Below are 14183 nucleotides of genomic sequence, written 5' to 3'. Positions count from 1 at the left end.
GGAAGGCAGGACAAGAAGCAATGGATGTAGAGTGTATCGTTGTAAGGTGATGACCAGCAGGATGCTTTCTATTAAATCTGTCACAAAATAAAATAAAAAGGGTGCTTAAATAAAAGCCCAGCTTCTCAAAAAAACAAAAACAAAACAGAGAATTCCGTTGTAATCCTGCAGACTTGAAGCTTTCAATAAAATGAACCTCCAAAACGTATGGGAACAATCTAGCTCCGGGGTCCTCAAACATTTTAAACAGGGGGCCAATTCATGGTTCCCCAGACTGTTGCCCCCCCCCCCCGGGGATGGGTGGGCGTGGCTATGTGGTCATGTGACTGGATAGGCGTGGCCAATTTAACAGTCCATTAAACAACGCACACAAATTAAACGTTACTTTGTTTTGCTTCTGGGGGTGTTTTATTTGCTTTTGGTTGCCTTTTCTTTTTCCTAGATGGTTTTGTCAGTTGTTTCAGAGTCTCGTGGTGCCACTTCCGGAAACTCAGCTTGGCAGCAATTATTCCCAGCCCCAAAGAGCTTCAGAAATCTCTCTCTCTGCCTCTGTCTCTCTATGTCTCTCTCTCTGTCTCCCTCTTTTTCTGTCTCTCTCTCTCTCTGCCTCCCTCTCTGTCTCTCCCTCTTTCTCTATCTTCAGTTGTTTAGGAGTCTCGTGGTTCCACTTCAGGAAACTCAGCTTGGCAGCAATTATTCCCAGCCCCAAAGAGGTTCAGAAATCTCTCTCTCTGCCTCTCTGTCTAACTCTCTTTCTTTCTCTCTCTGTCTCCCTCTCTCTGTCTCTCTTTTTCTGTGTGTGTCTCTCTGTCTCCTTCCCTCTTTCTGTCTCTCACTCTCTTTCTCTCTGTCTCTCTGTGTGTGTCTCTCTATCTGTGTCTCCCTCCCTCTCTTTCTCTCTGTCTCCCTCTTTTTCTCTGTCTCCCTCTTTCTCTATCTTTAGTTGTTTCGGAGTCTCGTGGTGCCACTTCAGGAAACTCAGTTTTGCAGCAATTCTTCTCAATCCCAAGGAGCTTGAAAAATCTGTCTCCCCCCCTTCTCTGTGTGTGTGTGTGTGTGTGTGTGTATGTATGTATGTATGTATGTGTGTGTGTGTGTGTATATATATATATATATATGTATGTATGTGTGTGTGTGTGTGTGTGTGTGTGTGTGTGCGCGTGTATTTTGGAGGCGAGGGAGGTGAAAAACAGGCCATTTTTGCCCGTTTTTTGGCCTCCTGGGGTGTCTGTGCACCCCATTTTTCACCTCCCCCGCCTCCAGAATGTCTCCGCAGGCCAAAATGGTTGGCCTCTCCTTTCAGTTCCAGCCCGTGGGCCTCGGGGAGGTGAGTCCTGCGCTCGGCCAAAGGGTGCGCGGGACGATGTGTGGGGAGGGCAGCCTCGTGGTACTGCGTGGGCCAGGTTAATAGCATTCATCCAAAAAGCTCTTAAACGCTGTGGGCCACGGGAGTTTCAGAAGGAGAGTGTTCTGACCCCCCCCCCCTCGTTGCACACCAAAGCACACTCCGAGCCAAAGATACTTTACGCAATTTATTAATAGACAGACAGGTCCTTGGCAGCAAACCGGCACGGACAAAAAGAGCCGAGGTGGCGCAGTGGTTAGGGTGCAGCACTGCAGGCCACTTCAGCTGACTGTTATCTGCAGTTCAGCGGTTCAAATCTCACCGGCTCAAGGTTAACTCAGCCTTCCATCCTTCCGAGGTGGATGAAATGAGGACCCAGACTGTGGAGGCGATATGCTGACTCTGTAAACCGCTTAGAGAGGGCTGAAAGCCCTATGAAGCGGTATATAAGTCTAACTGCTATTGCTATTGCTAGACAAGCAATCCAGCCTGCCAAGCTCACACTAATGTTCTCCGACATTAGTTCCTGCGTTGACTTCTGCAAGAGGGGCGTGTGCACAAGCAGTCTTTTTATAGTCTGGAGAGGAGCCTAATGACCACCAGCTGAGTGCAATTACCTCCTGTAAATGCGCAACTGTTCTTGACGCCTATTAGCTCTTCGGTGCCGGGCATCCAGGAACAACTCACTACTGGCTTCCGGATCACTCTCCCTTGTCTCCTCCCCACTGGGCCAAGGCTCAGACGTCACCTGTTGGCCAACCAGCCTCTCTGCGCTCTGCTCGGAGTCGGAACCGTGTCCAGGGTCCTCCACATCCTCCAGAGCCAACTCATAGGGCCCCTCGCTGTCAGAGTCTGGTGGCAGCTCCAACGGTTCCTGCTGGGCCACAACAGAAGAGAGACGTGGCATCATCTCCTGTCATTCATCCCAGCTTATCCTGGAGCTTCTACCACTGGAGGCAGGTCCTTTGAGGGACCTTCTGCCTAGGACCTCATCCAGAGGTCCTAGCAAATGGACAGAGCAAGAATCAGAGTCCACCTGTAAGAGCTTTTTGGGGTGAACTCAGAAAGTCCATTTCTGGGTAGGCCTTCCTCCACATGGCACCTTCCGGAGGTATGCACTAACTCCCAGAATGTGGGCTCCTTGATGCTCTCGGAGCCTGGTTGTTTTCTTGGAGATGTGACCCAACTAGGAAACATCATCATCAGGGCTAACAGGCAGAGGGGCTGGAGGGGGATTGTGGGGTCTTTGGTGCTCTCTGAGCTTGGTTTTTTTCTTGCAGACGTTTCACGACCCAACTAGGGAACCTCATCAGCAGTACTGGAAGGAAGAGGGGGTTGTGAAGAGGAGGAGGAAAATGTGGAGTGTTTGGTGCTCTCTGAAATTGGTTGTTTTCATGCAGGTGTTTCATGGCCCAACTAGGCAACATAATTAGGGCTAGAAGGATGTGGAGCGCAGGAGGAGGAAGAAAAGGACTATGGGTCCTTAGTGCCCTCTGAGCTTGCTGGTTTTCTTGCAGACGTTTCACGACCCAACTAGGGAACATTATCAGGGCTAAAGGGAGTGGGGGTTTTCATAGAGGAGGAAGAAAAGGACTGTGGGGGTCCTTAGTGCCCTCTGAGCTTGGTTGCTTTCTTGCAGACGTTTCACGACCCAACTAGGGAACATCATCAGTGCTAGAAGGAAGAGAGGTTGGAGGAGGAAAGATTGTAGGGTCCTTAGTGTTTTCTGGCCCTCCTTGTTTTCTTGCAGGCATCTCGTGACCCAAGTAGGGAACATCATCAACGCTACAAAGAAGTAGGGTTTGCTCTCTATTTATACACAGGAGCTTATCCTGCATAAGCTGGGAGCAAACCTCAACCTCCCTAGCACTGATGATGTTACCTAGTTGGATGGTGAAACGTCTGCAAGGAAACAGCCAAGCTTGGAATTCTGGGCGTTGAAGTCCACCCACCTTTAAGGGGCCGAAGTTGAGAAATGTTGCTCATAAGACTTGAAAGAACAGCAGTGAAACATCTCCCCAAATATTCCCACGGGAGGAAGTTTATTCTTTGGCAGAGAGGAAGAGATGAGCCTCTCGGAGGGTGCCTTGCATGTCCTCGTACTCGGCAAGTCTGCAGGCCTCAGTGAGGGTCAGCCAGCGGAAGGCCTGGTGCTCTGAAGAAAGCTTGACCTCCGTGTCCTGGTCCTTCAGCTCGGCCAGCCAGTAGACCACCGTTTTGGGCTTGCCTCTGACGACGTAATTCAGTTCCTTCTTAAAGCCTTCCAGGATGGTGAACTGGGCGGAGGTCAGCCCAGCCTCTTCCTGGGTCTCTCGCAGGGCTGTGCAAAGGTCATCTTCCCCGGGGTCCACGTGGCCTGAGGAGGGAAGACAAAGCAGGGGGTTCAGAACAAGGCAGCCCCCCGTCCCCCCGTGAGATTCTAGAGCGACGTGGCAAGATGGGTGGACTTCAACTCCCAGAATTCCCCAGCTAGCATGCTTTCTTGATATGCTGGCCGACTTTGGGCCAATCACCAGGAGATGGAGAGTTCTAGTCCCGCCTTTGGCGTGAAAGCCACCTGGGTGACTTTTGGCCAATCACTAGGAGACAGAGACTCCTAGTGCCATCTGAGCCATGATAGCCAGCTGGGTGACTTTGAGAGTTCTAGTCCCGCCTTAGGCATGAGAGCTGACTGGGTGACTTTGGGCCAATCACCAGGAGATGGAGAGTTCTAGTCCCGCCTTTGGCATGAAAGCCATCTGGGTGATTTTGGGCCAACATTAGGAGACAGAGAATTCTAGTCTCGCCTTTCGCACAAAAGCCACCTGGATGACTTTGGGCCAATCACCAGGAGATGGAGAGTTACAGTCCCATTTTAAGCATGAAAGCCAGCTGGGTGGACGAGTCCCTCTTTCTCAGTCAAACCCTGGGTAGTGGAAACAGGAAGAGGAAGGAGCATTAGGCATGTTTGCCCCCTTTAGCTACCTATAATATATATTTGTTTTCGTAGATTTTCACAGGTGTAGGTATACTGGTCTTGTTGTATTCGGGTCTTTTCCCGTGTAAGATTGAGATTGTCTTGGCAATGTTTTGGCGAGGATTCACTCGCCATCTTCAGGCTGGGTTTTGGGCTTTCTATAAATCTTGGTGGGGGTATGTGTGGAGTGCTGCCAGCACTCCCCCCTCCCAAGATTTATAGAAAGATGGCAGCTCCAACCAAGCTTTAAGCCCAAAATCCAGCCTGAAGATGGTGAGTGAGACCTCACCAAAACGTTGCCAAGGCAATCTCAATCTTACACTGGAAAAGACCCGAATACAACAAGACCAGCATATATTATATATATATATATATATATATATATATATATATATATATATATATATATATATATATATATATATATATATATATATATATATATACATACATACATAGATACATACATACATACATACATATATATATACACATATATACATATATATATACATACATACATACATACATACATACATACATACATATATATATATATATATATACTTAAAGTCACAACCCCTGGTATGCCCAAGTATGGGAGGAAGGTCACACTTCCACTCTCTGTCATTAGGCTCGTCACAAGAGTCCATCCAGACAGAAACCCAATATTTTTTACTGTTGCCTTTTTTGTTACATTTGTTATATTTATGCTGATAAATAAATAAAGGGAGACTAGTATAGATCTATTTCAAGCTATTTAACTCTCATCAGCTAGCCATATACTATACTCGATTCCCAAAAAGCTCCATAAATCGCATGCCAGCGAGTGGCGCACATTGGCAGTTGTGACGCATAAATTGGAGCGGCAGGGAGCCGCAGCAGAGGGAATGAAAGAGCCACATGCGGCTCCGAAGCCACAGGTTGCCCGGCCGGTGACTTATGCCATAATTAAACCACTATATCACAAGGGCTGTATTGGGGTTGATGCAAGGCCCTCCCTCCCAATTCACAGCTTTCGGATCTGGGTTTCTTTACCGGTTAAGCTGGGATCCACCTTCCTGTTGCAACTTTTGCTGCAATTCTAACAGCAATTCGTATTTTAATATTAATATCAATGTGATTGCAAGCAGATGCACTAAAACAGTGTTTCTCAACCTTGGCAACTTGAAGATGTCCGGACTTCAATTCCCAGAATTCCCCAGCCAGCGAATGCTGGCTGGGGAATTCTGGGAGTTGAAGTCCAGACATCTTCAAGTTGCCAAGGTTGAGAAATACTGCACTAAAACAACCCACAATTTATAGGGAGCTCAGCTGAACAAAGGCCATCAGCCGAGCAGGGAACCCCCAGGCTGAGCCCCCAGCCCCCTGCAAGCCCGGCGGACCCCACTGAGAACCCCGGCATACCTGTCCAAGCAGTCCTGCTTTAAAAACAACAGCATGAACAGGTTCCTGAAAGCTGGACTTCAACTCCCATAATGCCACAGTCTTGTGAGCCTAGGATTACGCTGGGTGACAAATTGTGGGAGTTGAAGTTCAGCAGTTCCGAGACTTCCGATTGGGCAAGGCACAACCCGGCAGTATTGAGTTTTTTTTTCCAATTGGCTTTCATTCTTGTCAATCTCAACGTGGTCACCTTCTCGACCAATCACAATCATGCTGTCAACTGTTGGTACAACCGATGCTTCCTGCTTACACCCGCTGAGGCGATTCCATCCAATCAGCGAGCGACAATGACAAGAAGGCGTGGCCGATGTGGAGTATAGAATTATGATTGGATAGTTTGACAGATGGGGAGAAGACCACTAGAAAGGTAGAGTTTCAAAGACGGTCTCTGCGGCTGCTGCCGCTTTCTGTGCGCCTTTTTCCCGCTCCTTTTTCCCTCCCCCTTTTTGATTGGATAATATAGGCCCCGCCTACTTCCGAGGACATCGTTTTATTGGACGGCTGAGCTGACGTAAACGGCGCGCCAAAGCGGCGCGAGGGTTTGAAGCCAGGCTTGGTCGCGTCGTCATGGAAACGCGGCCTCGCCGGTTCTTTCCTCACCGCGCTGGGAGTGAGAGAAGCTTCGGGGGATTCGCGGAAGCTCCGCTGCGGGAGACAGTCAGACCAAGGGACAGTTTGCCGGGAGAAAGGCCAAGGAAGGAGCCCTCCGGTAAGAACGGTGGCGTGAAAAGGACGCGGTTCCTCGCCGATCCAGGCTTCGGCCCTGTTGTCATAGCAACGGGCTCGCAGCGTAGAGCCTGAGGCGTAAATAAAAACAACAACAACAACAATAATAATATAATTAAGATAGAAACTGTGACAGTTTAAAAGTGATGCTTCCCTTCCCGCTGGATTTTTTTCCTTCCCTGTTTTAATCTACAGGTAGTTCTCGACTTATGACCACAATCGGGTCCCACATGTCTGTTGTTAAGGGAGACCTTTATTAAATTGTTATAAATACATATTAATAACAGTTATGAGATCATATAATTGTATATATGAAATTGATAAAATTAAAATAACTTTAAAAAAAGATTCACAATTTCTCCAATAATGTGCAAATAGATTCATACATTAAACAATATTAATCTCATTTGATTACTATTAAATAATTCTGCCATTAAATTGTTCTTAAGTGAATTTTGCCCATTTTACAACTTTTCTTTCCTTGGTTGTTAAGTGAGGTTGATGTTAGTGACCCGGTTGCTAAGTGAATCCAGCTTCCCCATTGACCTCCTTCGTCAGAAGGTCACAAAAGGGGATCGCGTGACCTTGGGACGCGGCAATGGTCGTAAGTATGAACCAGTGGCCAAGCGTCTGAATTTTGATCATGGGGATGCTGCGAAGGTCGTAAGTTTGAAACACGGTCATAACTCTCTTTTTTCTTTCACTGCCATTGTAACTTTGAATGGACACTAAATAAACCGTTGTAAGTCGAGGACTACCTGTATAAGCTTGTTTAAAGTGTGTATGTGTGGTGGTGGGGGGAATGCAGAAAGTCCTGGATAGGATAGTCTTTATTGTCATTGTACAACATAAACACAACGAAATTGGTTGGATGGAAAAGTTCTGGAATCTCGAGGGGAAAGGTGAAAAATGCATATTTTCCTTGTCTAGTATGGGATTCATTGTCTAGTTTTGAAATAAACACCAGCCAAAAACTTCCAAGAGAAAACAATAGCAATTTTATTTTATGCTTTGCAAAGTGGGTGAACCACACACACACACACACACAGCTACAGTGGACACACCTTCAATCATCAATACATTCTCTTTATATTCCCTATTGCTCTATATCAGTGTTTCTCAAGCTTGGCGACTTTAAGTCCTGTGGACTTCAACTCCCAGAATCCCCCAGCCAGCTCTCGCTGCCTGGGGGATTCTGGGAGTTGAAGTCCACAGGACTTAAAGTTGCCAAGGTTGAGAAACACTGCTCTATACAAATTTACCTCCCAATGTCAGGGTTCCAAGTAACACCCCCCAACGAAAGAAGACTCTGAGGCTTGAGATTCCTCAAAGTTCCATTTTATTACAGATTGGTCATATTGGCACATCTGGGAAAACCCGAATCTGAAAGCTTCCAGGTTTTCCCCATCCAAAAGAAAGTCCAAGTCCCTGCCCAGCCACCACATGTCCATCACATGTTCCAATCAGGTACCATCCAAAACTGGAGTTGCGTGGAAGTCCCAATCGGCTCAAATACAGGTAAGGACGGCGGGCGGGTGGGCCCTCTGGAAGCACCGTTCCGGAACTGTACCTGGTGCTCCCAGCAGGCACCAGTACATCTGTACTGGGATGTACTGGTCGTATCCCACCACTGGTTTTAGTATAGCGGGGGCCTCTGATCCTAGTTCCTATATGGAGTTTCCAAGTTTCAGCCTAAGAGATTTACAGGCTAGTACAGTGACGGCTAACCTTTTTGTTAATCCATAATGCAATGCGTGTGTGACCCCCCCTGCACACTCCACCCTCGTGCATGCATGCGCACACAAACCCCTGTGTGCACCCCACACATACACTCGTAACCCCCATGCTTCCCCTTGCATGTATGCACGATCCTCACGTGTGCCCCTCGCATGCATCTCCCACATTCATTTATTTATTTATTAGACTTATATACCGCTTCATAGGGCTTTCAGCCCTCTCTAAGCGGATTACAATTTTTTTTAACAAATTGAGTCAGCAACTTGCCCCCACAGTCCGGGTCCTCATTTCACCCACCTCGGAAGGATGGAAGGCTGAGTCGACCTTGAGCCGGTGAGATTTGAACCGCTGAACTGCAGATCACAGTCAGCTAAAGTGGCCTGCAGTACTGCACCCTAATCACTGCGCCACCTCGGCTCCTCATGCGTGCATGGCAGAGACCCAAAAACCAGCTGGCCAAAGGGAGGCATGCGCGGTGGAGCTGAGCTGGGGCGATGTCTCGCGTGCCTTTAGAGAGGGGTGTACATGCCACCTGTGGCATGCATGCGATAGGTTCGCCATCACGGGGCTAGTATGTCTTCTGTGGTTTCAGTAAAAACCATAGGCTCTGTTTCCTTTGAACACTTTGAAAGGTCACTAAATGAACTGTTGTAAGTCGAGGATTATCTGTATTAGGTTGTTTAAAGTGGTGGGTTTAGGTTTAGGAAAAAAAATGTATAAGTCCTGGAAGGAATAGAAGTCCTGGAATCTTCAGGGAGAATCAAGGGAAAGGAGGGAATTGTATGTTTTTCTTGCCTACCAATTACTGAAATGCATTTTCCTTTGGGAGCAGCGACAGGGAGCCATGAATAGAATATAATTCTTTATTTGGCTAAGCGGCTTTAGGCACCCAAAGAATTTGTCTCTGATACAGAGCATTCACAGTACAGGTGTCAGGCCTGGAAGCCACATTAGGTAATGGATCTTCAGGCCTGCCACATTTTGTGCTGTGGGAAACATGGAATGGATAGAAATATAGTCAAAATAACATTGTTTTCCTCGAGAGTCAAAGCCACGCTGCCCTGCACCTGGAGGGGTGTGACTGGGAGTATCTCCAGTTAGGACGGTGCATTGATTGGACCATGTGATGGACCTGTGGGTGCTGGGCAAGACTGGGACTCCCTTTTGGGTGGGGAAAACGTGGAAGCTTTCAGATTCGGGCTTTGCCAGATGTGCCAATATTGACATCTCTAATAAAATGGAACTTTGAGGACTGCCCAGCCTCCGAGTATTCTTTTGTTGGGGATGTTACTTGGAACCCTGACATTAACCCGAATCTGGACAACAGGTAGTCCTCGACTTACAACATTTAATTTAGTGACTGTTCAAATTTACAGTGGTACAGAAAAAAGTGACTTATGATCCTTTTTCACGCTTACGACCATGGCAGCATCCCCAGGGTCACATGATCAAAATTTGGACGCTTACCAACTGGCTCGTATTTATGACAGTTGCAGTGTCCCGGGGTCACATGATCCCCGTTTGCGACCGTCTGACAAGCAAAGCCCTTGGGGAAGCCAGATTCACTTAACAACCGTGTTCCTAACTTAACAACTTGCAGTCTGTCCGTCTCTGTAAATTAATTCAGGGAGCCGAGCCGAGGTGGAGCAGTGGTTAAATGCAGCACTGCAGGCTACTTCAGCTGACTGCAGTTCTGCAGTTCAGCTGTTCAAATCTCACCGGCTCAGGGTTGACTCAGCCTTCCATCCTTCCGAGGTGGGTGAAATGAGGACCCAGATTGTTGTTGGGGGCAATTTGCTGACTCTGTAAACCGCTTAGAGAGGGCTGAAATCCCCATGAAGCGGTATATAAGTCTAACTGCTATTGCTAGTCCCCAACTTACAACGGTTCGTTTAGTGACCGTTCAAAGTTACAGCGGCATATCTTATCCGTGATATCTGTCACAGCTATTTTTTCATAGCCCGAAGGGGAAAAAACACAAATTGTGGTCCAAGGACTCTTTACTCCAGCTCAAGAATGAAGCAGTTAAAAAGTCATGACTGCAATGGTCTCCTTTCCTTTATGTAGCACGATAATGAAGGAAGCATCCTTGGACTTCGGGATGCTCTGTTGACAGGAAGGAATTTACTATTTTCAGCTTCCTGGGACAACCCATCTTCTTTTACTCAGACACCAGGAAAATGAGAGGCTTCCAGACACCACCCCCACCTCCCCATCAGCTGTTGCTTTAAAGCAAATGCTCTGTATCCCTTGTGGTGCAGAGGCTTCTCCAGTGAGATCACCAGGCTAAGATTAGCATGAGGTTCAGTTGCTTTTACAGATGCTCCTTGACTTACGACCGCGGTTGAGCCCAACGTTGCTGTTGCTAAGCGAGGCCTTTGTTAAATGAGTGTGGCCCCGTTTTACGACTTCCCCCACCACATTTGTTAATTGAATCATTGCGGTTCTTAAATTAGTAGCTCAGTTGTTAAGTGAATCTGGCTTCCCTGGGTCTCAAAAGGGGATTGTGTGACCTTGGGATCCAGCAACAGTCATAAATATGAACCAAAATATGAATTTTGATTATATGATCGCAGGGATGCTGTAGAAGTTGTAAGTGTGAAAAACGGTCATAAGTCACATTTTTTCAGTGGTGGTGTAACTAAATGGAAGGATTCTAAAAGGATGCCAGTGCCCAGCTGTCTGCAAGGAGTATAAATCCTTCCATTCCCCACTATCCTGTCAGAGCTGAAGAAGCTTCTTGGATGAGAAGTGAAACGGCTTCAGAAGAAAAACCAAGAAAATCCACTTACGGTACCTCCTGAAAAAGCATCTTTGGGACAACCATGTCCTGGAATGATGGAGAATCTCTACAGACTTTTATGGGAATATAGCAATAGCAGTAATAGCAGTTAGATTTACATACCGCTTCATAGGGCTTTTAGCCCTCTCTAAGCGGTTTACAGAGTCAGCATATCGCCACCAACAATCCGGGTCCTCATTTTACCCACCTCGGAAAGATGGAAGGCTGAGTCAACCTTGAGCCGGTGAGATTTGAACAGCCGAACTGCAGAACTGCAGTCAGCTGAAGTAGCCTGCAGTACTGCACCCTAACCACTGAGCCACCTCGGCTCTTGGCTAAGAAGTTAGCAGTAGTTCATGGCTGTGTCGTTTTCTTGAGAAGAGATCAGTCAGGTGGGCATTCCTCCATGGAAATGGCAGGTATTCCCCAACTTACAACTGTTCTTTTAGCAAACATTTGAAGTTACAAAAACACTGAAAAATGTGACTTACCACCAGTCCTCACACTTAGGACTGTTGGTGCATCTCACAATCACATGATCACGATTCAGACTCTTGGCAAGAGCCACGTGCTTAAGGATGGTTGGGGCATCCCATGGCCGGCTACTCACGGTCACTCATGCCCTCGTCACTTCCCGTCTTGACTATTGCAACACGCTCTACATGGGGCTGCCCTTGAAGAGCATCCGGAAGCTCCAGTTGATGCAAAATGCAGTGGCCCGCATGGTTTTTTTGCAGACCCCATGTGCACATGTATCACCTCTCCTGCGGGAGCTGCATTGGCTGCTGATTTGCTTCCGGGGGCGATGGGCCAGCTCTGGCCATAGGTTGATGACTGTCTGTAAGAAGAGGGATTATACAGGTAGTCCTCAAGGTATGACCATAATTGAGGCCCAAAGGTGCTGGCTGTCACCTTTAAAGCCCTCATGGCTGGGCATCAGGTGGTCTGAGGGACCATCTCTTGTCGGTCACATCTATCTGACCCTTCAGAGTGGGGAGGGAGGGAATGCTGCGGGTCCCATCCCCGAGGGAGAGACACCTGGTGGGACCCAGAAGAAGGACCGTCTCCAGGGTGGCTCCCTCTCTCTGGAACATTATCCCCCCCGAGATTAGAATGACCGCCTCTCTGACAGTCTTCCAGAAGGCGCGAAGACCTGGTTCTGCCAGCAGGCCTGGGGAACCCAGAGCAGGATGGAGCCCATCAAATGGCTCGTGTGATATTTTGTTGCCAGGCTGGGGAGTTATTTTATTATATTATTTTATTAATTTCTTATATGATTCTCTCTTATTAGTTTTATTGTTTTTATATGATGTTTTCATATTCTTGTAAGCCACCTTGAGATGCCATGTGCAAATAGACGGCAATATAAATCTCATAATAAAATAAAATAAATAAAAGTCAAAGGGGAAGCCAGATTCACTTAACGACTGCCCAACTCATTTTACAACTACCTTACTTAGTAATAGAAATTATTACTATTACTTATGGCCCAAGTCTGGCCATAAGTTGATGACTGTCTGTAAGAAGAGGGACTATACAGGTAGTCCTCAACCTATAATTGAGGCCAACATTTCTGTTGTTAAGTGAGACGTTTGTTAAGTGAGTTTTGTTCCGTTTTACGGTTTATTTTGCCACAGTTGTTAAGTGAATCACTGCAGTTGTTAAGATAGGAACACAGTTGTTAAGTGAATCTGGCTTCCCCATGGATTTTGCTTGTCAGAAGGTCGCAAAAGGGGATCGCCTGATCCCGAGTCACAGCAAGGGATGTAAGTGTGAACCAGTTGCCCGGCCTCTGAATTTGGATCACCTGATCATTGGGATGTTGTGAAAAATGGTCCTATGTCACAGTTTTTCAGTGCTGTTGTAACTTTGAACGGTCACTAAATGAACTGTTGTACTGTACGTCGAGGACTACCTGTACTGGTCTAACTGGAGAGTGGTTTATTCTTTCCTCCCTCCCCATGATCGGAAATCTGTTACGATGAGATTATTTCCTGGGTATTTTATTGCCCTCAAAGTTGAGAGGGGAAATGTAGGGACAGTCCTGAACTTACAAGAGTTCTTTTAGTGACTGTTCAAAGTTACAACGGCCCTGAAAAAAAGTGACTTATGCCCTTTTTTCACACTTATGACCATTGTGGCATTCCCAGGGCCACATGATCAAAATCTAGAGCAGTGTTTCTCAACCTTGGTGACTTTAAGTCCTGTGGACTTGAACTCCCAGAATTCCCCAGCCAGCTATGCTGGCTGGGGGATTCTGGGAGTTGAAGTCCATAGGACTTCAAGTCACCAACGTTGGGAAACACTGATAGAGGCTTGGCAACTGATTCATATTTATGACAGTGGAAGTCTCCTGGGTTATGTGATCCTCCTTTTGCGACCTTCTGACAAGCCAAGTCAAGGGCGGGGAGACAGATCCACTTAACGACCGTGTTCCTAAATTCAAACCCCAAGCGATTCACTTAACAAATGTGACAAGGAAGGTCGTAAAATATGGGGCGAAATCCACTTAACGAACATCTCACTTAGCCAACGGAAATGTCGGGCTCCATTGCGGTCGTAAGTTGAGGACTACCTGTGGCCACATTGTGAAGGATGCGATGGAACGATTCCCTTTGAACAAGGCAAGGTTATTCGTAGGAGCCCCAGTATCGTTTTCCATTGAGAAAAATGAGACCGAAATGACAACAGCTGCGCTCGATGGAAGGGAAATTTAAATCTGGATGCAAAATTCCTCCCCACTCCGCCCTCCAACCCAGATTCCCACCCTGGTTGCTTATTTCATCCTTAGAGAAATTTCTTGGGGGTTTAGAATGTCTCGGCACTCAATTCATTTTCGGAAGACCTCAAGGATGTTGGCTGAAATGCTATTTTTTTAAGCAGCCAGCTTGGAGCCATTTTAAAAAAAACTCTGTATGGTAGTGGGTACCTCTCCCTTATCAGATAATATGAGTTTAATACAGGTAGTCCTCAACGATTTGCTAAAGAGTTCTTGAAACAACCTTTTCCATGTTTATTCCAAGCATGATATATTGAGCTTGACTTACTGATCAAGGGACTCTTTCTCCTGCTCCGCTGACTGCTAGAAATGACCACCTGGGTTCTAGGGTGGATCAGTTCTTTATCTTGTGTTCTAGGAAGTCCTGGAATATATTCCCGGTCAAGTCGTAGGAGGCAAGTGAAGGGCTTCC

General features: G+C 47.0%; 1 protein-coding gene across 1 annotated transcript; it reads right to left on the bottom strand.

Moving 5' to 3' along the window:
• Positions 1 to 2743: 2743 nt before the first annotated feature.
• LOC116506268 (bis(5'-nucleosyl)-tetraphosphatase [asymmetrical]-like) lies at positions 2744 to 5959 on the bottom strand. Its single transcript, XM_032213916.1, has 2 exons — positions 5938 to 5959; positions 2744 to 3701 (listed from the first exon to the last, which is right to left on the bottom strand). The coding sequence occupies exons 1-2, from the start codon at positions 5957 to 5959 to the stop codon at positions 3388 to 3390; spliced, it is 336 nt and encodes a 111-aa protein (XP_032069807.1). The 3' UTR covers positions 2744 to 3387.
• Between the last annotated feature and the right edge of the window lie 8224 nt (positions 5960 to 14183).

The sequence above is a fragment of the Thamnophis elegans genome, chromosome 3, assembly GCF_009769535.1.
Source record: "Thamnophis elegans isolate rThaEle1 chromosome 3, rThaEle1.pri, whole genome shotgun sequence".
Classification (NCBI taxonomy): domain Eukaryota; kingdom Metazoa; phylum Chordata; class Lepidosauria; order Squamata; family Colubridae; genus Thamnophis; species Thamnophis elegans.
Note: the sequence above shows the minus strand (reverse complement) of the source record. Positions and strands in the feature narration are given on the sequence as shown.

Coding starts and splice junctions, on each gene's coding strand:
- LOC116506268 (XM_032213916.1), bottom strand. CDS start 5,959: ATGATTGTGATTGGTCGAGAAG. Junction 3,702..5,937: donor GATTGTGATTGGTCGAGAAG/GTGACCACGTTG, acceptor TTCCCTCCTCAG/GCCACGTGGACCCCGGGGAA.